Consider the following 25,994-nt stretch of genomic DNA (forward strand, 5'->3'; position numbering starts at 1 on the left):
CAAGTACTGTCGGTACAGAAAAAACCCGAAAACAATAGGTTTTACCTAGCTCTAGCTTTTGGAGCCAGCAGCTAAAACAGCCAGGCAGCTTCAGCGCTACACTCGGGGGGCATGTTCCTTATCCCCCATGTTCATGCCCTCAGAGTGTAGCGCTGTAGCTGCCTTGCTACTTTGGCTACTGGCTGCAGCAACTCAAGCTAGGTAAAACCAATTATTTTTGGGACTTTTCTGTCTCTCTCCATTGGACCAGGAATATCAATACAAGGCACCTTCCATCCAACTTTCTCTCTTTCCATCCACGTCAAACCATTCATCCACCCATTAAACTATCTATCTATCAACATCCATTAAACTAGGCACATCCATGACAAAAAGTCTTGGAATTTGGCACACACATCAGTATCCCCAGTCACTACTCTGGCCCTGAGTGTGGTCCAGGGACTCTCTAGTGCCCCCTTATGTGACTGATCCAGTGGTTGGCATAGAGTTTCAGCTCTCCCCAAGACAAACAACCTTTGTATTTACACTGCATTAGCTATGCCCAACAGGGGAGGCAACAAGTGATGTAATTGTGATTTTGTGCGTTGTGACACCTGATCATTTTTTAAACATTTCTCCTAGACGATTGATCCCATGTCAAGATGATGTTGATTAACAGGAAATGTGTGAGAAATTTGCCATGCATTGCTTTATTGGGCCTATGTTAATTTGGGCCTATGTCAACTTGGGTATGCATTATTGCAGCCTACACATTTGTGGTGTAACGTATAAAACTTGAAAAATTTGTGCATTTGATACACACACACACACACCACAAGCGAGTGCATTGTTGGATTCAGAAATGTCACAGGTCGTGGAACCGTGGGTGCTTGGGCCCATCATCTAGATTACAGCTCAATTTATGTTTGGTATTCGGCAGACGCTTTTGTCCAAGCGAAATCACACTAGGTAATTACACAGTATGCTGTGGATTTTGGAGATCTCATGGAAAACACCTTTGGACCTGAATTTCATGTTTTTGCAGCATGTGTCACATAACATCTTGTTGAAAAAATAGTATCCCTTTGCAGTTTTGTATGCATTGCCATGTGGTGCATTTAAACTGCTATTTGAGTGTAAACTAACCGCATAGGAAAGCAAAACATGAAATGAGATTTCATCTGTTTGTCCTAAGGAGCTTAGCAAAGAGCTTGAATTGGAGAAGTTGAATTGGACTTGTGTAAAGAAGTAGGCCTCCTTGACTCAGTCCAAGTCAAATTAAAGTTCAATTTACAATCTCAATCTATTCTTATCTCGCCTTATTTCTAAGGGTACCTTAATAAAATCAGATGAGATCTCAATAAGAGCTGATTTATGTCTCGTGAAACAAAGATAAGACATTCGAGATATGACATTTTCTTTTGGGCAGGTTTACGTCACAAAAGTAAAGTACTAAAGAGTCTCCTTTTAAAACTGATGACCAGCATATCATTTATTTTTCCGTGTATAAGTTAAGACACTGTCACCTCAAATTACAATATGTATACAAAGTACATTGAAAACAGCAAGTCTTTTCCTTTTACTGCAAAAAGGGTAGCACCAATAATATGTCTCAGGCAGGCCAACCACAGCAACAAACCCAACTCTTGCTTTGCACAGGAGAGGGAGGAGTCTTCATAGTGTATAACATTGGACAACAGTGTCACTTTTATTAGTGCATCCTAACCTTTAGGTACAATGAAATTATTAATTATTATGTTATTAAAACGAAATAAAGAATTTCCTATCAACCTGAGTAGCAATGGTGTTGTTCTGTTGGATGCTCTCAAGTAATGATACTGCTTGGTTAAAAAAGCAAAAACAGAAACAAATTTAAGTTGTACAGTATATAACTTTTTCCACCTCAGGAAGAAAATATAAATTGTAGTGGTTTGATGTGGTATAGACACGTGTAGGCGCACAGGTAACACATTATTAGGGAACAAATCTACAAATATCATCACCAAACATTAGCCTGGAAGTAAATAATATTAACATAGGCTACCCTGCACAGTGAAACCAAATACATTAAGCAGGACATATGCTGATGCTGGAAGTGCTCCCTGAGACTGATGGTACCTGAACTGGTGTGATTTAATGATACAGAGTGGTCATCATGCATGTGGTCATGACGAAAAAATTAAGCATGGTCATGTTGTCTTGGCCCTAATATGTGTCTGCAGCAATATCTTTAGGTGAGAGGCATCTTACAAAGGTGAATCTGAAACAACCCCAAAAGAACACTTTCTAGCACCATATGTTGTTGTTGTTAGTAATGTTGATTTTTGTTACATTCCCGTTCTGATAAGAATAGAAATCTACAGAATAGTAAAGGGGTACAGTAACTTTGTGACTTCTTGTTTACCAAATGTAGGCTACATTTAATTTATGGTACTCTACTGTAGGTACACACAGGTAATTTATAGTACACTATGATACATGCAGTAGGATCTCAACTAAATCCAGTTAACAATAAAGCTGTGAACTTAAGTATCAGCCTAACATTGAACCAGACAGCTGACTTAAGGATTATAAATTACATATTCATTGTATCTGCAGTGGGCCTATGTCAAGTCAGTTATAAAGTCAGGCTTTCGTTGTATACTACATTATTTTCTTTTCCTTTAAGCCAACATACCCACCCAAATCGTTGAATCTCATGTTCCTGGTGAAGCCATCTTTGATAACTTAAGTCAAAGCCCTTGGGATCTGAGTTCAGGTTCGTTCACCCTTTCTTTGGGTCAACCCTGTCTTTTCCCCAAATTAACACTACTACTTTTTGGCCATGGTTTTAGATATACAAGGTATTCATTTTGCAATGAACTTTTGCAAACTGGATTAAAAAAAGACTAGTCCATTGTATTTTAGAATATTTGGACTGACTACAGTATATACAAGGATGTGTTCCATAGCTAACATGTTAATTATAATTTAGCATATTAACCATTGGGAGTAAAATTTAACAAAGTAATTGGATGAACCCTTCTTTTAAGGCCCAATGCCATGAATAATTATGACAGTGAGCTACAGTGATTAAAATGCTAGACTTCTATCTTTCATTTTGGTCCAATTCTTCTGGTATAGGTAATGTGAGATAATTTCGGGGAAGTCTGTAGCATACATATTGCTACTTATAAGCAGGATAAAGAGAAAGATCCTGGGAATAACAAATTAAATCAAATAATATAAATTATTCATTGAAGTATAAAAAGTCTCTGTAAACAAACAAACTGACCAGAAAAAAATGCTATACACAGGATGAGCTTGCATCCGAAGGCCTACAAATGTATTCCCTCATGGTGAGTTGACATCAGGAAACAATCATGAGGGCAAGTCCACTGGAGCCACATTAGAGGAGAGAGAGAGAGAGAGAGAGAAAGGGCACACAGGGCATCCCTGCACTCCTCTCCAACTCCATCTTCCCTCCGGCTCCTGTCTGTGCAGATTGGAGATGGCCTGGGCGGTGTCATGGAGACCCCCCTCCGCGGCGGTCAGTCACGTGGTCTCTAGCTGAAGCACACGGGGCCTATGGTGAAGCCAAACTGCTGCGTGAGGTCACCACCATGTGAGGACACGGCCACGTCTCGGAGAGGAAGGAGCTCCAGGTCCTCCTCGAACTGCAGCACCGTCTCCCGTGGGCTGGGGTCCTCTTCCAAAGCAGGCTGATCCAACAAAAAGACAGACAAATGCAAAATGCAAGACATTAGTTCTTTCTATCACTCATGTTCTCGTGTTGTGAGCTGAACAGATAACAGATCCCACATGCAAACTCCCTGTTTTAAAATGTTTTTTTATGTATCATTATTCTCACTAAAGTGGCAAAATATATGTTATCCTTTCCACTACTTTTTCAATCATGACTTCAGTGTAGATTGCTCCATCTATCTATGCTTCCATGCATGTATGAGACAAGTGAGAAACAGGAGGCAAGAGTGAAACAGGAGTCAAATATTATAAAATAAGACACAACAGCAAAGGTGCATACCACACAGTCTTGTATAGCTGCAAGGTAACTCTGTTTCGGGGAGTCCGTCATGAACCTCGCCTCGCGGCTAGTGTTGCTCAGCCGGTGGCCAGGCTGGCAGGAGAACGTCACCCTCTGCTCCACCCAGCGGCTCTGCAGGCGCAGGAAACGCATCTGGACCACACTGGCAGCTGGGTACTCAATCTGGTAGAGCAGGGAACGTTCAGGCCACAGAGGAGACAGTAGAGCAGGGAGGGTTGAGGCCACACAGGAATAGAGAGTGTTTTATGTATTCATGAGGCTTCAACTGCAATTTTCTGGTTCACTGTGAGGCACTGACACAGTGAAGCAACAGACCCATAGTCTGTGAATAATTATGCAGCTACTACTGGCACTGACATATGTCTTGTTCTATCCAAATGCATATGCACAAGACAAGAGCACAGTTGTCACCTAATTCTCTGGGGTTCAGATCCCAGTAAAGATTCATAAATGTGGTCTATTTCTTACACCATGATATACAAAAAGGTGAATCTGTGTCATTTTTTTAAACTTATCAATTCATAAAGCTCTGTACATGCCCTGACAACAGTCATTCCATGTGAAATGTTTGCGGAGAAAACATTTAGATTCCCTAAATTCCCATTCCCTAGAGCATATCCAGGTGCAGAGAGTGGAACTGCTGTATCTACCTGAAAGCCTCTGGATAGAGAACTTAGCCACTGGAAAGAGTTTTGCTCAGCGTCTTGCAGCCAGGCTTTCATGGGCAGCTGGTGGGAGGAGGGGAAGGGAAGAAAAGATGGAAGAGTTACTGGAAGGTCTTGTGCATTTTCTGCAGGATTCTAAAATTCCCTTTCATAAATCTAAAGCTGCACTTGGTCATTGCCATAACAGGTCTGTTTTTTTTTCACGAGTGTTACTTTCTAATATTACTATCTGTAAAGTTTTTGTAGTGATCTCACAAGTCAGGCATGCAGCTTTGGCTCCTCTGCCGCTTGTTTAACACTGGCACACGATTTGAGACACTGATACAGGATGGCAACTGGCACAGGCTTTTATACACAAGCACAACATTGCAGACAGGTGTATGCACACACACAAACCACATTAGGAGCATAAATCACAGACTCATAAATCACCGCTAACACTAGCCTGACACTGCAACTGGGTTGTCTTACAACCATGCCCAACATATGGGTTAGCCATCAATGGCATGCAGTGAGCGTGTTGAATATGTGTGTGTTTTGTGTTCAAGCATTATGTAATTGTAGCTGTAATGTGGGAATGTGATCATGAGCAATTGTATGTTAATGTTAATGTTGCTAATAAGATTGTCCTGTGATATTGCCTTGTTTAATAGTCCCTAATCACTGCTTTGTTACCTGAGAGTCTCTGGGATGCAAACAGGTCTCAGCTCCCCAGTCAGAGAAGTTGCAGTAGGCTAGAAGAGCATCCCCTGAGCTGCCCTGGTTGGGGTCAATGTAGTAGAATCCTGCAACCACAACGTTTTAAACTGAATTTCAGTTCTTTGATGTCTTTGGTACAAGAAATGTGCACTGTAAATAGGAGTACTGCTGTTTAATATCTGTATATGTATGCTTAGCATTTACACACACTTATCACCCGGAGAGAAGAAATACTCTTTTCTGATTGGCTGGTGTGGTGGCTATTAATTCTGAATAATGGAACACCTATGAAGTAGATCTGGTAAAAAAGGTTTAATCACCGTTCCATATCAATGCTTATGAATGGTAACTATAACAACCATAGTAGTATGACGGTTGAGCCTGGAAGCAGGCTTTGCAACAATGGAATCAACTGTAAACAATTTAACTGTACACGTTATGGCTGTTATAGGGCCAAAGAAAGTTGTACAACAAACTGTACAAGTTGGCTTCTTTTTTAACGGAACCGCTTGTTTCCTTTGCGTGCTATAAAGGAATGACTATTGCCTATAGTGGCAACCGGGTGTTAAGCGGGATAACGGCCTTTGAGGTGTCCTGCGCGTCGGGGAGTTCTTTGCCTCTCGCCCTAGTCCACTAATTCTGTATAACAGGACACCTCGGCGGCCGTTATCCCTTACATGGTGTCTGTGAGTACAAAAGCAGCAGGATTTGAGGGTTTTATACGTGTGTGTTCTGACCGTCAGTGAAGTTGGGATGGCAGAGCCACAGCTCTAGGCAGGTGGTGGCTGGCCGCTCCTTTGTGCCATCAGGCGGGTCCAGCAGCAGTCTAAGGTCCCTCTGCAGCGTGTCCAGCAGAGTCTGGAGGACCGGGTAATTGGGCTTGTCTGAAGCAAACATCATGTCCTTTTGAGGGGAAAAGCAGCCATGGTCAGCCAAGGGTCCTTGCATGCCTTGTTTAATTATCTTAGCTCAGATATTCTGACAAATGCAATGAGCTATACACAATGCGTCTGCCTCTCATGTAAGCATACGAAGGCCCAGAATTGCAACCTTCTTTCACATGAACAATGATTTATCATTTGATTGATATCTGCAAGATGTAGATGTCATTTTTGAGCTGTGAAAATGAGTTGCAGACCTCACCTTGATCTGAGTCAATGTGTAGTTCAAAGGGAGTCCAGGAGGGCCTGGTGGACCAGGTGGCCCCTAAAACACACACACACACAGGAAGAACGCAATTATCAGTTGTGATTGTGGATATCAGAGATTTAATGCCTTTAGTAGTGGCTGGAAAGTCATGATGTCTGAGATAAATGTACTATTGGTTTCAGAGCTTTCTCTTTTTACTCCTTTGGATTAAGGGAAATTTGTTGAACAACTTGTTCTGGACAGCTGTACTACTAATAGTCTACAAAGGGCCAATGTAAACAGTGTATCTGCGCTGTAGAGCATGGTATTTCACATCTTTATTATGACACAACTGGCCAGCGTGGTCCCTGTTGGGTGATGCCGTCATAATGTTTTCATTACTCACTGGAAGACCACTCGGTCCAGGTTTCCCTTGAGGACCATCAAAGCCTTTGGGGCCCTGAGAATGAAGAGATAACACAACTGTTGGACTTGAATCTCCCTGGATAATGTACAGCATTCATTAAAGTAGCATAATTATTGACACACAGTAATACCTTCTCTTAAACATACCTTTTCTCCAAACAAACCCTTGGAACAGAAGGAAGGAATGAAGGGAAAAGAGCAAGAACAAAGAAAGTTAAGTTAAATTAATCAGACTGAGACAAAATAGTAATACTTTTTATTTTAATAGACTATGTTGCTGCACAATAAAAAGAAAAGTGATTGCTTTGATCATGTAAATCTTTTTGTGGCCTGGTTCATTAAGCAAGCATTAGCCCCACTGTCCCCAAATCCCCTCTGGCTTTTTAAAAGACAGGGACATATTGTAGCTCTCCTCTGGTAATCTTCACTGTTCTGTAGGCATGAGAGCACCACAAAGCCATTTAGTAAATGAACTGATGGCCAAGTAACTTTTTTACAGAGGTTGCCATCAACACACATAAACATAAAATCATTTCAGTAATTAAATGCTGCCACTGAAGGCATAAGAGGGACATCTGCGTAAGAGGCCTTGCTAATGATGTGTGCAGTACAGTGTGATGTCCTTAATAAAACTAATGGAACTTCATTATGTTTTACTTTTTATCTTCTTAACATTCATGAACAGAACCCATAAGAACACTTGCTTTGTAACATTCAATATCTGTTCCAATTATGACAACTACCATGATTCACTAAGTATATGCAAAACTCCAGATCATTACCAGGGTAAAAACTTCTACTATCTGATTACACTGATCAGAAATTTTAAAGGGATTTTCTACATGGAAGGGAACTTCTTAGAGGTTAACTTTTTTCCATCTCTAAAGCTTCCAAGACAGTAACAGTAAGTGTGACTTTGCTGTTACTTTTCCATTCTGAATTGGCTTCCATGCCAGCAAAGATCATAAAAAGTAATGATGGAACTCAGTGGAATTTTACGGCAATATACTATTGCCAGATTATATTCAGACCTTGAGCCTGGACAAGGATATAACAAAGAGTTTTTCATGCTCTGTGACTCAAGCATTTGACAGCCACAAAAAATCACTTACAGGAAGTCCAGGCATCCCTGGTGTACCTCTTGGTCCCGGAGGTCCAATATTACCCTGATAAGAAAATTTTTCGTTGTGAGAAAGGGGTGAAACACTGCTGTTCTGGAGACACTTAAATATTGAATGGGTTTTAGTGACGATTTGCTTCTGTAAAGGTGCCCTTATTACATCATATCAGCTGATCATTTAACAATTAAAAAATATATAGCTTGTTAGAGGATGCTACTTGGTACTGAGCTTGGTTACCTGATCCCCTTTTGGTCCTGGTGGGCCAGGTGGACCAATTGGACCCTGGATCCCCTGAAACAATAAAACTACTTTAAGACTGGATTCATAAATGTGACACAGAAAAAACAAGACTTTGTTCAACGAGGAATGGTATGATTGACAGATATAAGGAGATTAAATTTCTAGTGCTATAGGTAGGGGATTTCACACAGCGGTCAATCAACAACCAAGCCTATTTACTGTCAAAAACAAAATCACTAACAAATCAACCTTTGTGGGCAACAAAACATCACCAACAGAACACCCTTCAAGAGCATTTCAAAAATAAAAAATAAAATTACATGATGATTAAAATCTGCTTTCTAGTCTGCTCTAAAACATGCAAACCCCATTGGGTTGTGATTTATATTTATATTTATATTTATAGGTACATCATTCAGGATGCTAAACGTACCTTTATTCCATCTCTTCCTGGTCGACCAGTTGGGCCCATGTCTCCTTTCTCCCCCTGTGGAGAGGTACCCCTGCATTAAGGACAAACACACTAAATGCAATAACATCATGCAAAGGATGAGGATGAGGGCTCTGACTGTACCTCAGCTGCCTTTGGGCCTTCCTCTCCCTTCTCTCCTCGTAGGCCAGGAGCTCCCTGTCACAATGGCAGAAAGACAGGAAGACAATTAAACAAGATGTACAGGTATATTTACCCAGAAGCATGCTATCAGTGCAATGCTACAGCATTAGCATTAGCTTTCTTACTTCAGGCCTACTTCATATCAAGTGTACTTATTACACTGTGCTAAGGTAAGAAGCATCTTATAATATATAGATGAACCCACAAGATGAATGTGAATGGGATATTGAGAAAGTGAACCCCACCAAATTGTTAGTGTTTACTCACAATGGTCCCGCTCCATCCTTGAGGTCCAACTGATCCTCTCTCTCCCAATTCTCCCTGCAGAAGTGGTGACGACAGAAATTAGAAAAGACTTATCAAGGCTTACGTAAAAAAAGTAGCATATACTGGTCCTCTGATGTTGGTCAGTTGCTAAGATTTTGCACATGGAGAAAACTTGATCACTTTTGAACAACGAGGAAACAGGAAAGGTCTCCAAATGAAACAAGGAAACTCAAACTGAAATTGATATTTGAAATCTCAACATCCAAATAGCAGATTAGTCCAGATGGCTTAGCCTTGTCTGGACTCTCACTAACCCTGTGCATGTAATTAATTAAAATGTATGCACATCTTACCCATCTTATATCCTCTTATATCTGAAAACTAGAGAGGAAGATGTCCTCATTTTGAAATACTGTGGAAGCATGAACAATTATCTAAAATAGAGAGCAAAAGTGGATGTAATATGCTTAACACTTACCTTTTCTCCTCGCACTCCCCTTAAGCCCCTTAAACCAGCTTTGCCTCGTTTCCCCTGAAGGACAGAAAAACATCAAGAGCTGAAGATTTAATCTACTACATAAAATGCTAAAGATAACTGTGAAATATTTAGACTTCTTACCGTCCTTCCTATAGAACCAGTCTTCCCAGGTGGTCCAGGAAGGCCATCTTCTCCCTACAAATCAAAAACAAACCCTAATCAGTGAGCCAAGACTGTCTCGCTGTATTGAACTTTAGCCATGCTCCCGTGAACCGGAGAGGTTCCCATGACTGGGAGGTTTGAGCAGAAAGATTAAGAACAGTCTCCGTGTTTGATCTCAGACTGACATGAAGGAGGAAGAAAAAGTTGGAGCAGACAGCACAGACATGTTGAACAGTATGACCTTTACCTTTTCTCCTTTCTGTCCGTGTCGTCCTGCTGATCCCGGTTTACCCATAGGGCCCTAGGGGAGTGACAACACCATCAGGAACCACGAAGGCGTGGGAGGGATGGTTTAGTTTAAATTGGAGAGGTAAATGCGCGGTGCAACACAGGGAATTATAACGAGTACACAGCACCTGCCTTGACTATAAAGCAGAGGCCCCAAAGAGATCCACAGGGCCGCTCTGGTGGATTTTAGATTAGGGCTTAAACCTTGAGTAAACACCTCTGAACCACTGCATAAAATACGAGGCCAAGGGTTTATAATTAACCTCCATGGGAGTTCAAAATAGTGATTCAGCCTGTCAACTTCACAGGAGGGATGTAAGATTATGTATGCTTTGAGTGCAGCTTCTCACTCTGTAAACAGAGCTATGTTATAGGCTTTGTCTAGATTCATACATGTAATTTTAAGGGCTGACTATCCACTGCATTTTAGTCAGATGATTTAGATACAACTACAGGTGCAAACAGGTCAGTATAACATTTTCACAAACAGATGTTCTTGAATGATATGATCATGGTGTTGGTTCCCATGCTGCTTGTGTGCTGATTGCCTGCCTTGCCTTTCTGTCTTCCCTTAGCAGTACTTACTGAAGCTCCAGGCTCTCCTGCTGTTCCCCGGGCTCCTGGTTCTCCTGGGAATCCCTGTACAAACCAGACAGAAGAAGGAGAATAGGAGTGGGGTTAGAGCCTGGTACATGAAGACACTCTCATTTCATCAATTCAACTTAATAACCTGAAACGTTCTGTATGGCAAGAATATAAACCCTCTCTTTTTCTATCTCATGCATAAATATTTGATTATCATGCGAAAAGAGGGCGCAATACAGCCGTGGCCCTTCTAAGTACCTGTATGCCTGGTAGTGCTGGTGGGCCCTGAATACCTTGCAGACCCTCTGGACCCTGATGTAAAAAGAATAATCAGAATAATCAGACAAGCTTTTCAGTTGTGTAGACTCACGTCAATTACTTCAGCAACCCATCACACCAGATCTTCACAGAGCCCTCATTTTGCAATATACCAAAAATATAGAAAAGTTTTTTTCTACAATAGTGCATTTTTTTCCATAGTGCATCATCAAAGTCGGAATGGCTTCAGTACTGTTCAGTCATTCACCCATTTGCAGACTGTGGGCTTACCTGTTCCCCTTCCTCTCCAGGTGGTCCTGGATCTCCTTTGTCCCCAACAGGCCCTGGGGGACCAATAGGCCCCAAATCTCCCTGAGGTCCAGGGGGTCCTGTTTTACCCTACAGGACACATCCTAGTGTTACTGCTCTTGTTCACATTCACTGGTATGCTAAGAAATAAAGGTACTTAAAGCTGTTTCTGAAAAATTCCATTAAACAATAAACATTGGACTTGGGTCTATCTAATCAGGAGAATTGCTTCATAAGTTGTAGGATGTCTGACCTCAGGCCCTGGTTTCCCACGGTCACCTCTCACCCCTGCTGGTCCTGCTACTCCCTACAAAAGAACACAATAACACCCTGCATTACTCACACAATACTATAATGACTGTCACTCATTTAAATCAGTATCTGAATGAACACAAAAGAGTGTACAAAAAGGATAGATTAATCACATACAAACAGGCAACCACAAAGTGTCAATCATCTGAACCCATACCTTAGGTCCTGGATCTCCAGGAGGACCAATATCACCACCGTCACCAGATTCACCCTGTATAGGTTAATCAGTATTATGATTTCTATCCACGGATTTTCTAAAGCTACAGTATGCACACAGCGATGACCACAGGAAAACGCAAATATAACATAATTTCAATATAACCTGAACTACTCTGGATAAGAAATAACGTCTCATTTCTGAACATTATAGAAGGCGATACAGTTTCAGTCAAAGTATATTTATATTAAACAGAAGCAGCAACCTTTGGTCCTGGGGGTCCGTCAGGCCCTACAAGTCCACGAAGACCTGGAAAGCCCTGGAGAGAAGACGCACAAGAAACACCTGAGACGCTGAACCGCTGAACTTCATACATTCACATTTGTACACATTACCCTCATTAGTCAACTCTAAGTGGGGGCAATGGAATGTCATACCCCGATATTGTGTGGCAACAAAACATGGGGACATTGTTTTGATTATAATAATCATGCACCTACCGATAGGCCTCTGAGTCCTGCTGGACCAAGTCCACCCATCACACCTGGTTCTCCCTGAAAAAACAAAAACAAAAAACAATGCATCAGATGCAATACTGATCCAACTACACTACATGACCTCCCATGTTTATGTGCAGGTGGAATCTATTGATTATTCTGTACACTCTCTAGTATCACATACATCATTTATGAGGGCTTTAGCACTAATAGTACATGTGCGTATCATCCAGACAGTCATTAAAATATGTCTGGTCAGGAGGATATCTTAACCATGAAATAAATGTCTCAAAAGCACGCTGTATCAAGGTATACTGTAGTGCTGTAGAGTAGCTATAAAAACATTCTTCATTTGAGTACTCTTACCAGGAGGCCGATGTGACCCTTATCGCCAGGCAGTCCCTTGTCTCCTCTCTCCCCTGAGTCACCCCAGGGCCCCTCTATCCCAGTGAATCCCAGTGGTCCAACCTTACCCTGCAGAGGGACAGAGACGACACACACACTTACCACAACCACCACAGTGAAGCTAACATGATGCAGTTAGTTCACATAATGTAAAACACAGACATTATCCTCTCATTGGTTTACTGTTCTATAACTCATGGTGGATACTACCAATATACCCTGTAGTTTCCCAGCATTTGCAAACTGACCTTTTCTCCTTTAGGGCCTGGGTCACCTGCTTCACCAGGGCTGCCCACATCTCCCTGTGAGATGATACAAGGATGAAAGGATGTGAAAGTGTTTGTTACACGAACAGCCACTATCTTGAACCTGCATATATATAAATATATATATATATAAATAATATATAACATTGCATGTGTGTATGATTTCATACTCTGTGCAGATAAGACAGGGCACTCACCTCTTTGCCATCAGGTCCTGGAGGTCCAGGCAGTCCCTTATCACCAACAGCTCCCACAGCCCCTTTGATGCTAGGGGTGCCATGCCTTCCACAAGGCCCTTTGTCACCCTAGGGGCAACGCAGTACAGTATTAGCCAAAAAATGTTTCCATGGAGCGTTGCTAGGGTGTAAGGCTGAGTGTAAGGCATACAAAATTAGAAATGAGAATGTTTATAAAGACAATTTCAAAACTCTTGTTATGTCACATTCAATTAAATATAACCTGTTTAAGTTTGCTAAATGTTAAGTTTACTTGATACAAATGAAGCATAATGTTGCACTAAATTACACACCTTAATAGCGCCTTGCTTAAAAAATAGCCATAAAAAAAAGATTTAGAAAACAAAGGCTTTGACATAAAATGCAGGATAAAGTTAAAACACCTGATCGCCTTTTCTTCCTGGTGGACCTTCCACTCCTGTAGGACCGGGATTGCCCTAAGGGAACAGCAGAGAGAGAGCGCTTACCATCCTCCTCTGTGGCGAGATGATATGAATAGTTATGTGAGCATTTTTATCTGGAGTAAAACCCTGTGACTGACTGCTTTGGCAACTTGTGTTGCTGTACATTTTTTCTGCCATTTCTTGTTAGAAGAAGAGCATACTGATGCAACTTTGGCCTCGATGACATTACAAAGTGCTACTATCCCATTATGTTCTGACTTCTCAATAACAAACAAACAAACAGAAAAAACACTCACTGACACATTCACATGAAATAATGATCAAACCCACCCGTGGCCCTTCCAATCCACCAGGACCTTCTTCACCAGGGGGTCCCACAAATCCCTGTGACATTGCAAATGACAGAGAGGTGAGTAGCCAGTTGGAGATTTGCAGTTTATGAACTTGTGTAAAGGGTTTACTGGAGGACAACCTTGTTAGTGTACTCACCATCTCCCCTCTCTCCCCGGCTGATCCTATCAACCCATCAGCCCCAGTCAGTCCCTAAAGGATGGAGGGTGGAGGTTGGAGGATGACGTTTTACGTTTTACAGAGGTGACAAACATCGGTACCATATAGAACCTTTCACTGCACATCATTAATTTGGGTTAATTAACGATTTTGGAGGAACGCAGGATTTTTCATTTAGATGTTGACATACTGTATGTGGCTAGCATTTTTGGTCTTTGAGGACCTTGTGCTTAATCTACTTACTATAACTCCTGGTTGTCCGTCAGGCCCAGGGGGTCCTGGTGGCCCTATGCTTCCCCGGGGTCCAGGTTTGCCTGTTGGACCCTGTGAGCCCTTGTGTCCTGGAAGTCCCTGGAAAAAATACAAAAGTAAGACCTCAAATACTCGATGCCTTATTGCCTCCATTGAAGGGTTATTTTCTGGCCGTATGGTCAATGCAGAATGATAAAAACTTAATTAATTTTTTCTCTGGTACGTCAAAAGGTCTTGTGTTTGCACTAGACTATCTTATCTGTTCTTCTTTACAAAACTAGGCAACAGGTGACATGGTGACATTCACATTTGTGAGACACTCTGATATTTCGGAATACTCACTTGTGGGCCCTGTTCTCCCTTGGATCCATCGGCACCTTGACGACCCTAGTGACGGGTAAAAACAACAAGCCATCTAAGGACACAAGTTTATGGCGAGATCGCCGTTAAATTAACCCATACATAGTAGTGAATTGCAGCAATTACTTGCAGCACATCAGCACAGATCTGACAGATGCACTCTGTTCATTACAGCGTGACAGATATATGTCAATTCAAACGAATAAACTTGAAAAATAAATCGGACCCTCAAAAGACCAAATGCAAGCAAAAAGCTTGCAGTAACAAGTCAACTCACAACTATTTCTCCCAATTCCCTGTGTATTGTCTGGAACAACATACCTCATTGATTACTGTAGATATGTAGTGCACCTTTATATAGTAATGCTAATTAGTAGTGGAACATGGACAAAACATTAACGCCAATGGTCCTTATGCAGGGCTAATGGTTCCTGTCCGACTGCAATTTGAGGAACTGGATTCACAGGAACGAATGATGATGCACTATGAAATACCTCCACTTATCTCCATATTACCTGAGGTCCTTGAAGGCCTGGCTCCCCGGCTGTTCCTGGTGGGCCCTGCAGAAAATAGGCAGAGCTATAAACATCATGAATAAATAAAATAGCAATATGCACTGTTGACAAAGAGACTAAACCTGGCTGCTTGAGGTAACACTGAATCAGCTACCTACTGATGGAGGTGCAAACAGTGGAGGTTAAATAGAGGAGAATGTACATTTGGGTGACGTTAATCATTAAAGAGAGAGAGACCAGTATTAAACCCTATTTCTTCCATTGGATTTTCATAATTTGCAATAGATCCAAACAGTTGACGTGTGAGGGAGAAGACTATATTAATCTCTTTGGGAGCGAGCCGCAAGTCTCTTTGAGGGAAATGCTCTCAATATTGCAGCACTCTCTCTTGGCATTGGTGCAGATCCCTGTGTTTCTGTGCAGGATTAGAAGTCTGGCTGGTGCAGATTTAAAGCTCTGCCACTGTCTGCCATCCAGGGATTTACAGACTGACAGACAGGCACAATACAAACTGAATGGGGAAGTAGTTGTGCTCCCCTCGTGACAGCAAAGGGAATTGAACAATAAACACATAAACTGTCAACACATCCCACAAATCTAACCATGAATATCTTGAATATCATTGATGTACATTCTAGGAGAGCCAGTAATTAACAGACACACACACACACACACACACACACTTACTGGAGGGCCACGCATCCCAATGGGTCCAGGAAGTCCTCTTACACCAGGTTCACCCTTTAATGGACGGCAAATCAAATCAAATCAGCACAGTGCACAGACATGCTTCACTACTGTGACAGGTCACAATACATACTATGTCCTGATAAATTCTCTACTTTATTTCTGTGTGTCTTTGGATAGGGTGGTTGGGGGAGACTTCATACATTTCTTCCCCCAGTAACTATGTTTGTATTGAACCTGCATATTTTTCACTGTAGTTTGCATCCCTTTGCTGAATGGTAAATCAAATGCTACCACCTTCCTCCTTTGATGGAATGGGACCCAGTGGCCACTGTGGCTTTCTCTTCTTTATGGCCCACTCAAGCCAAGGAGCATATTTGCTTTTAACAGCGTGTACATGTCTAGGCATCATGGCTGTAGTGCGCATCCTGCATCTGCTTGATGCGTCGGTTATGCACACTCTTAAAATTTGCAATGTCCTTGATTGCAAGGTCTGCCCTTTAGCAGAGTCCTCCAGTAACATGCGTATTGCGGAGGCAAGGTTTTGTTCAAAACGCTATCAGTTGTGTACGTCAACGTCAACAAAAAGCAAGTGTATCCCCGCCCTAAAGGTACACCCATGACACCCATTCATCCTGCCCCAACCAAGGAGTAGGTATTACTAAAATAACAAAGGGGGATTCATCCACTATGCTGCTCCCCACAAGCAAACTTTACTTATCAGTCTTGTAACCACCTAGCCGAGGCAAAAGCATTGCTCTCTGCATTCAGCTGCTGGACCCAGCTATAATGAGTTTGTGACCTTTTTATGCTGTGCGCTAACTCAAACTTTTTCAAACGATGCTGGAACTCTTTGGAATAACAAATGGCCGCGGCTGATAAATAATACCAATTGCTACAGCTCTCCGACACTGAGAAAGTGACCAGCAAACGATTCCTCCAGCTGAATGCACAAGAGAGATTTGGTGGCATAATGAGTTTTCTCCAGCTTACTTGCCAGTAGGCTGTTGTAACAAAACTGTATTCTGTTCTATTAGCAAACTATCAAAATGTAGTGTTGCTGAAAATGATAAAAGACATATGATATATTTACCATTTCTCCCATGGGTCCCGAGTTACCCCGCATGCCTATATTCCCTGGAAAACCCTAAAGAGAGAAGGGGCATAAAGAATTACACAAAGACAGAGGCACACATGAATGTGAGTGCTGCCACACAAATATCAGTGATGATGTAGTAAGAACGGAGTCTGTAGGACAATCACTTACATACATGCCTACAGGGCCCTGGGGTCCCTCTGCACCTGGCTTTCCTGTTAAACCCTTTACACACATAAACACACACACACACACACACACACACACACACACACACACAGACACAAACACACACACACACACACACACACACACACACACACACACACACACACAAACAAACAAACATACTTCAATGCTTTTATGTTGATCTTAACATAGGGGAAGAATTTACCGATCAAAAACATTGATAGAAGTATGTTGCCTCATATTCCAACACCAGATAAGGCATAAAGTGCCGTATAGCTGTCCCAACTCACCCTGTCTCCTGCTGGCCCTGGATTGCCTCTGGGTCCGTCATTGCCAGGAGGACCCTAAGGAGACAGCAACCATATCTGTACTATTACAAAATATTCAGTGTAATAAAGTGAGACATTTAAACAGCTTACCTCATGGCAAAAATAAACCGATTAAATTTGTAGAGTTTAGAAAGTAGAGTAGAGTAGAGTAGAGTAGAGCACTGTTCTGTTTTTTTTTTTTTTTAACCAATGTATTTTACAGCACATGGCATGGAGAACTAAATACAAATCAGGAATCATGCTCTGGATATTCTGTTCTGCAAGCAGGTCACATATCTGCTAACCTACAGACATCACAAGGAAGAAAACTTCAGTCTCTATCTCCTAACAAGTTCAGGACAGAAACAATGCAGTTTAATTCTTTAGGACTTTAGGAGCACAAAGTCGATAGAATGAAAAGAATGAGAAAGGGGGCTGAATTTAAAAATAGAGTAAAACAGACAGTGTGTGCATGCTTTTGATTGTGTGTGTGTGTGTGTGTGTGTGTGTGTGTGTGTGTGTGTCTGTGTACAATATGCACAATAGAAAGAGGAGATGGCAGCAAGACTTCAATTAATTTTTCTCAGCTCTTAATCACCCTATTCTAACTGTGGTAATTATCTGATACACTTACTACAACAGAGAGAGGCCAGCAAGGCAAGATTTTGTACTGTTTGGTTACACGTAACTTGGATAGTCTGCCCATAGAGACTTCCAAGTTTAGTATGTAAAATTGTTGCTGAACAATTACTGAACATCACGTTAACCACCTTCAATTGAAGATAACAGTGTCAACAGACATTATTAATCTGAACATTAGTAGTGTGTGGGTGGACTTTCCAAGTAAAGTGTGACCCTACTTGGGTATGAGCATGCTTGCTATTGTGTGCCTTTGAGTGTGACACTAACCGGTGGTCCGGGCGGCCCATCTTGACCAGGCTTTCCTGCAACACCTTGAAGTCCCTGGAATAAAAAGAGGACAGAAAGAGAAAGATGAAGGTGAGATAGAGGGAAAAGCAACCAGAAGAATAGAGGGACGGAGGGAGAGAGCGAGAGACAGAGATTGGGAGAAAGTAGAGAAGGAGACAGCTAACTAATTACAGACTTCCACAGTCTTGGAGAAAGACTGGAGCAGACTGTGCAACTAATCAGCTCGCTGATAAGACTATGCATTTGTTCTCCTAATCCAGGACGGAAACAGCCTAAATCCCACTATCTACGTCTCACACACGACACATACCATCTTAAAAAGTGTGTGTGTGTGTGTGTGTGTGCTCCTGCTCCTGCTAATGGACAAGACAGGAAAAGGCTAGACTAACTAGCTTGCGATTGTGTGTGTATGTGTTTCTAAAATGTGTGTGTTAATGCTTGGCCTTTTCAACTTTTATGCAGTCAATATTGCAACATGTTTGATCCCTTCAGGGGGTGAACGCAGTCTTGTTAAACCTGGCTGGCGTCTGTTGTCGCAGCCGTATAACAGACCATAAAATGCATATTCCATATCCTGTAAAAGTCTGCTCAGCTGTTTACATTTAGAACAGTACGCCAGTATGCTCCTTTATAGCAGTGGTATCACACTAAAGCCTTCCTCGTCCTAGAAGCAGAGTTCAGAGGTACTCTTTAATCTGAGGGGATAACTATGTCCTCATATAAAAAAGCCCAGATTTATTAACATTCTGCACACATTACGTCATGCTCAACCAGTGCCGTGGTTTAGAGGTGAGGTTTCTTTGGGTTACTTGGCTGCATTCTGACCGGCCATCTTTAACCTTATCTCAGCCTCAGTAGGCCTGGACATGAAGTAGCACACAGTGACTGATGCATTTTGCTCACAAAGCTAGCGGGCAAGGCAAAAGCTGAGGCAAATCACAATGTCAATCACAGGACAGTATGGACACAGATAAGAAATGCCAAATACTATTTAAACAGGATGCAAGTAAACATATGTTTGTTTACTCATACCTACCGGGAGACCTTTATGACCAGCTGGGCCGGATGCCCCCTGAGGACCCTGAGAGAGAGAGAAAAAGAGCGAGAAAAACAGAGCACAAGAATGCACTACTGTCACCATCCAACCATCCATACATTATCAAAGCTTATTCAAACCTACTGTAACTGTGGTCCCTACAGACCAGTGTCACCAGTTTTAATTAACAATTAATGAAGCTGTCTTTTCGTCATGAATGAATAAACTGCACAACTGACACCATAATTTACAACGTACACTTAAAAAAAATCTACGCAGTGGATCAAAGGAATATCTGTCTGCCCCCTGCTGAATGATAGTGGAATGACAGAAGCTGCATGCAGTGTACAACTTTGGGAGAAGGCATCACAGTTCATCTTTATATTGGAATACTAAAGATTAAACTACAGGCAGACATGAACAAGAACTTGATGCTGTTTACCACTGTCTTTAACTATAATGTACTAATGACAAACTGAATATCTGCTATTGGATATATAGTTAGGTCCATAAGTATTTGGACAGTGACACAATTGTTTTGTGGTTTTATCACTGTACACCTCCACAATGGGTTTGAAGAGAAAATGAAAGATTTTTCAAGGGGATCAACAAATATATTGCATAAACAGCTTATATATATTGCCACTCGATTGTTGAGGCTCAGAAGTAATTGGACAATGTGGATCATTATAGAAATGACATCTAATGCATGGAGAAAAATATTTTGCAGTCAATGAGTCTGGAATCCATAGACAGCATCAAATGCTGAGTTTCCTCTTGTGAGATGCTTATCCAGGTCTTAACTGCAGCTGCCTTCAGTTGCTGCTTCTTTGAGGGTTCAGTTTTGCATTCAGTAAGTGGAAAACATGCTTAATTGGGTTAAGGTCAGATCACCGACTTGGTCATTCAAGAATATTCCATTTCTTTGCCTTGAGCAACTCTTAGGTTGCTTTTCTAGTCTAGTATGTTTTGTGTCATCATCCATTGGAACCGTGAAGCACCATCCCATAACCCATAACTTACACCACTATGCCACTTGCATACTTAGCTCAAACAGAACTACCTCAGCCATTTATTGGCCTGACTTTTTGTTCACTATTATATTGACTGTCTACTGTATGCACAATTGCACAATTTTCAACCCATTTTTTGCTGCTCTTATTTCTTCACTGTATGTGCCTTCTTATTTACTTTTTACTTTTTATATTGTTTACTTGAATGTTATGTTTTGTCTGTGGACCTGATTGGTAAAATGTCTTGTCTCCACCGTGGGATAGTGGGAAACGTAATTTCGATCTCTTTGTATGTCTTGACATGTGAAGAAATTGACAATAAAGCAGACTTTGACTTTGATCAGTTTTGCAGCATCTGGCTGAATCTGGGCAGCCCATCTATGTATCGCCATCATCACATGTATAGACACATCAGAATTCATCCTGCTACTTCTATCAGCAGTCACATCATCAATAAACAAGTGACTCTGTTCCTTCGGCAGCTATACATGCCAATGTACAACACTACTGTACCTCCACTACATTTAAAAGATGATGTGGCACTGTGACGTTCCTAAATGTGACCGCACATATTTAATGCCCGAACGGCACAGACTATGGACTATGCCGTCTTATACACGCGCACATACACACAAATAAATGCAGACACATTAAGCAACGTCACTCGCGTCAAGAACATGGAAATAACACTAAACACAAAGACTATTTATTATGCGTAACATTTATTTCGTACAGGTTGGTGCAACTTCTGTGTAAATGTTTGCGTGTTATGTTAACAGTGGACTTTTAATTGGGTTCCGGAGGGAACTGGCCACGTTCAAGTGGGAAGCGCCAAGGGGAGGAGCAGGGCAATCCTGATCAAGTTGCTCTGTATTTTTGTCCCTATATGTACCGCTTTGAATGTGTTTATTATGTGATGTTTATTTGAGTATGTTATTAGTTTATAGAGGAATATTATCATTTTGTCTCAGAGTCTGTCTTGTGAATTATGTGTTAATTGTTTGTTGTGTGTTCACCTGTAATTAAGAATGGTGCTGGTCACCTGTATATATGTTCACCTCTGTCAGTCTTAGTCAGGGCTAGTCTAGTCCAGTCCTGTGTGTTTGATGTGTAGGCCTAGTGACTGAGATAGTTAAACAGAACTATTTATTTCATATTTACTTTTTCTTGCCTAGCCATTTAAAACTATTCATTTTTGCTTAGTATATTCCCTTAATCACCTGTACTTGCTTGCTTTGATTTGGTAAGCCTTAAATTAAATCAACATTTTTCACTACATCGCTGCTGTTCCTCTGACTCTGTGGCCAAAACCCAAAAAGAAGACGAAACTCAAAACAGTTCCGTCACAGGCACACTTTGGATCATGAGCCTTTTCTTTTGTTCTCTTCTATCTCGTCCCATCATTCTGGTATAAATTAATCATAGTTTATTCTATCCAAAGAATCTTGTTCTGGAACTGGACAGACTTTTTTATATGTTTATGTTTAATTTGGCCTCCCTGTTCTTGAGTAATACTAATGGATCGCACCTTGTTGTCAACCCTCTGAAGTCATATTCATACAGTGTCTTGTAACATTGATAATTATATGCCAACCTGATCCAGAGTGTCTTTGGCTAGACATTGTGAACAGGCTTTTCTTCACCAAGGAAAGAATTCTGCTGTTCTGTCCACATTGCTGAGATCATCAGTGCATTTCTTCTATTTAAGAATGAGCCAAATTGTTGATTTCATCACTCCTAAAGTGATAGATATGGTTGTTTTTTATTTCAGCCTAATTAGGGCAAATGCTTGGAATGAACTCCAGACCTTTTATCTGCTTAATTTGTCACGGAATAATGAGGAAATGGGTCACAATGAACCCAGTCAACTGTCCAATTACATTTGGATTTATGGCTGTACTTCCTAAATGGTTGAAGCAATATTTTTGTTCAAACCTTGAAATTAAAGCTGAACATCTACACTTCAAGTACATCTTGATAGCTATCCTTCAGATCCATTGTGGTGGTGTACAGAGGTAATATGACAAAAAATAGTGTCACTGTCTTATTGACTTATGGACCCAACTATGTACCTACTGACTGTCTTTTCACACAGGTTTACTCAAGGTCAAAGCCCACAAATGTGTACAGATGTCTGTTTGGGTCTATGTGCATGATACTTTATATTAAATGCAACTCTTATGTATTTCAGGAGTGGACATCACACAAATCAAACAGAGCAAGCAGTAATCATGTATTAGAATATAGAATGGGAACCTGTGTACCAGGCTTTCCTTCAGCTCCCTGGAGTCCTGTGGCACCAGGCATACCCTGCAACACATTCACACAACACACTCAAAAACTATTGCCACCACTCTTCTTCACCAGGACACTTACCCTTTAGCCAATGAACTGTTGCCCACATGGTTTAGACTTGGAATGGGTCATATCCAACCTAACTGGATATAACTTGCATGGTACAATACCTATTAATATAATGATAATACTAATGCTTTATTATGGGGTGACCTCCTAAGGGGAATTCTATGTTGTTAGAAAGCATAAAAACACATTTAAGTGATTGTCTTCCAAAACCCACTTGTTTATTAATGGGCAGTCTTGGTTTGGAAACGTGATTCTATGAGACGACTATGAGCCATTCAGAACTCTTCCCTTCGTGACATCAAAAAGGGAAATTTGTTGAATAAAACCACCTACATTTTCAAGACCAAGTCTCCCCTCATGACTGGACAAAGAAAGTTCTTACAAAAGCTACAAAGCTTTTATCCTGCAAACTCAAGACCTGTTTCCAAACTGTTGAAGCAAAGCCATTGTGCAATAAAGGTGTGTTTGTAAAGGAACAGGGACACAAACTGGGCGCTTTGAACAGGACTCTTCTACCTGGTTGAAAACAGTATTTTGGCTAGAGTATGACATACATGTTTTTAATAAAACCTAAAGAAACAATTCAATTATTGTAGAAAAAGGGGTAAAATATGTGACCTTTAACAGAATACTCTTAATGCAGTCAACATTACATATACTGAGGACCAATACAAAAATGTTTAAGAGGCTGTATTGTTTTCTTTAGGTATTTTTTTGGTTATATATTCTGTTCAGCTCCTCATTTATTGTCTGCCTTCTTCTTCCGTTGGTATTGTTACATTCTCTCCACTCACTGATTTTTCTCTCCACTTCACTGATTTTTTCTGTGAAGATGTTTTGGAAACTCATTATTTTACTCTCCCTTCTACACTACTCTCTCCACACACACACACACACACACACACACACACACACACACACACACACACACACACACACACACGCACGCACGCACACACGCGCACACACAGACACACAACCTTTCTGGCAGGTCTTACAAAAATACAGTTTCACCAACGGAACTGATCCATAAAACATGAGCTAGCCTTGATTGTCACCACAGACGTTTCATGCTTAATGAGGAGACAGTGGAAAAACGCATGCACACTGCTTTTCCTCCTCCGTCCGTGTCTCGAAGTTTATCAGAATAAAGCAGCATATTACGCTCCACTCCCACTGACCGTAGCTCACCTATCAGACACAAGGATACTCTGTTCCCAAGGGGGTGTCAACAGGGACACAGCACACTGCTTGTTATGCACACTCAGAGGCCAGGGTATGAATACATTAGAGCTAATCCTTCACTGCCATGACTACACTGCGGCCTTTTTGTTCCTGCTTATTGGTTTAAATGAACAGTAGCTCGTATAGATCGTTTGTCTTCCTCTAAAGAGGCGCGTGCGTGACAGCGCTGGGATGCAAGCGGGCATCATTAGGGCAGCCTTCTGTTTCACTGAGCCAGTTTCTTTTACAAGCTCAACAATGAGATGGCAACTTCATTTTACATTATTTGCGAAAAGGGTATGGGAGAGCAAGAGTGAGAGCAATAGAGATAGGGAGAATGGGAGAGAAAAAAAAGAAAGAAAGAAAGACAGATGAGGGGGATCAATTCGGTACTTACCGGTTGACCAGGCATGCCAGCATGACCTCTCTGACCAGCACGACCCTAGAAACAGAGGTTACCGTTATCCAAGCTGTCATCTGATGCCATAATTGGTCAAACTCACTGCCACACTCATTTTCATATGTACTTAATCTTATTTCACTTTTTGGGGGGCAACCTACAGTATATGGTTATATGTGTCGTGCTATACAAACATTTAAACGATCACTGTCTGTAACCACTGTTCTATGCACAGCAATGATAGAAAAATTGACTGGCGCTACCAGGACTAAATTATTTAAGGACAATTTAGTGATTGACAAAGTGAAGTTAGAAGAATTTGAGCCAGTAAAGACACATGTCAGTCTAGACATTTTCTATATGATTGTGTGTGGATGTGTCCGTTCATTAGTATGCACACATAAAAAGCAAGCATGTTTCAGAAGGTATCATCAGTTCAAAAAACATGTTTTTACCCTCGGTCCTCTGGGTCCAGGTTTTCCTTTCCTTCCTTCTGGGCCCTTGCCCCCCTTCACCAAAACACACAAATTACTCATTTGAATTACTGCTGCAAACGTCAAACCTTTATAATGAAAAGATAATTTGTCTGTCTGACCTTTGGTCCCAGTCTGCCCAGCTTGCCCTGAAGCCCAGACTCTCCATCTTCACCCTGTGTGAAAATGGCAAAATGCCAAAATGATGAGTGGTTTGTTTTTCTCACTTCCATCAGAATCCGAATCTAACATGTACATATTCTTACTTAACTCATAATAGAGAAAGAATTATAGTGTTCTACCACTGCTCTGTACCTGAATTCCTTTCGGACCCAACTGGCCTTTCTGTCCAGGGAACCCCTGTGAACCAGTGGGGCCTTGCTCGCCCTGAGGGCCCGAAACCCCTGGAGCCCCTTGGACACCCTGAACATGAAGAAGAGGAGAGGGAGGAAGGCCATGAGATCCGTGTTCACAGTAAAACAAAAGATCTCCTCTCTCCTTAGATGACAGGTGCTTTCCCAAATACAGTCCATCAGTTAGGGCCTGCATATATGAAGGTTCATGTTCATCTTACCTTCCCTCCTTTGGGTCCAAGATCTCCCTTGTCTCCATCAGGTCCTCTTCTACCCTACATAACAAACAATACTTGACTTTTCAAATGGCATGAGAATATTTAACATTGACATACTGTTGAAACTGTTAGAATGGCAGGATAACCCTACCCTGTTAGTACCAGATGCCAGATGGATAGCATGCCAAAGGGGTAAAAGTTTACATAACAGCAGTAAAAACTACTAATATGGGTTTGCTTTGCACTTAATTCTTAAAAGAGAGCATTGCTTTACATGTGTCCCCACATTTTCTTACTCTGATTACTGAACCCACATTCTTGGTGTAACCACAGTCACGGCATGCACAAACTGCTTAGTTGGGCCAACTCACCACTATACCAGGGAAACCCATTGGACCTTGTGTTCCTAATGGCCCCTAAAATCAAACAGAAATAAAATGTCATGGTTTAATTGATGTTATGTCTGATTCATTCTGAACGCTCCACACTTGCTGACAATCCCTTAATGTGAGTCACTGGAGTGTGC

General features: G+C 41.4%; 1 protein-coding gene across 1 annotated transcript; it reads right to left on the reverse strand.

The window, feature by feature from the left end:
* Nucleotides 1-1,466: 1,466 nt before the first annotated feature.
* LOC143123410 (uncharacterized) lies at nucleotides 1,467-25,936 on the reverse strand. The gene is made up of 45 exons (XM_076284802.1): nucleotides 25,840-25,936; nucleotides 25,472-25,525; nucleotides 25,213-25,320; nucleotides 25,020-25,073; nucleotides 24,880-24,933; nucleotides 24,422-24,466; nucleotides 22,701-22,746; nucleotides 19,424-19,468; nucleotides 18,367-18,420; nucleotides 17,440-17,493; nucleotides 17,132-17,185; nucleotides 16,958-17,011; nucleotides 15,865-15,918; nucleotides 15,178-15,222; nucleotides 14,645-14,689; nucleotides 14,294-14,401; nucleotides 14,030-14,083; nucleotides 13,871-13,924; nucleotides 13,520-13,573; nucleotides 13,098-13,205; nucleotides 12,883-12,936; nucleotides 12,596-12,703; nucleotides 12,233-12,286; nucleotides 11,998-12,051; nucleotides 11,733-11,786; nucleotides 11,517-11,570; nucleotides 11,246-11,353; nucleotides 10,955-11,008; nucleotides 10,697-10,750; nucleotides 10,071-10,124; nucleotides 9,803-9,856; nucleotides 9,662-9,715; nucleotides 9,184-9,237; nucleotides 8,878-8,931; nucleotides 8,737-8,790; nucleotides 8,301-8,354; nucleotides 8,055-8,108; nucleotides 7,090-7,107; nucleotides 6,923-6,976; nucleotides 6,532-6,594; nucleotides 6,126-6,291; nucleotides 5,365-5,474; nucleotides 4,675-4,752; nucleotides 4,004-4,186; nucleotides 1,467-3,680 (listed from the first exon to the last, which is right to left on the reverse strand). Exons 2-45 carry the CDS (start codon nucleotides 25,507-25,509, stop codon nucleotides 3,525-3,527), a joined length of 2,982 nt encoding a protein of 993 aa, XP_076140917.1. The 5' UTR covers nucleotides 25,510-25,525; nucleotides 25,840-25,936; the 3' UTR covers nucleotides 1,467-3,524.
* Between the last annotated feature and the right edge of the window lie 58 nt (nucleotides 25,937-25,994).

The sequence above is a fragment of the Alosa pseudoharengus genome, unplaced genomic scaffold (genome assembly GCF_046254945.1).
Source record: "Alosa pseudoharengus isolate Yale_2024_CS ecotype anadromous, Long Island Sound unplaced genomic scaffold, YU_APseudo_1.1 YU_APseudo_1.1_scf_14, whole genome shotgun sequence".
Lineage (NCBI taxonomy): Eukaryota > Metazoa > Chordata > Actinopteri > Clupeiformes > Clupeidae > Alosa > Alosa pseudoharengus.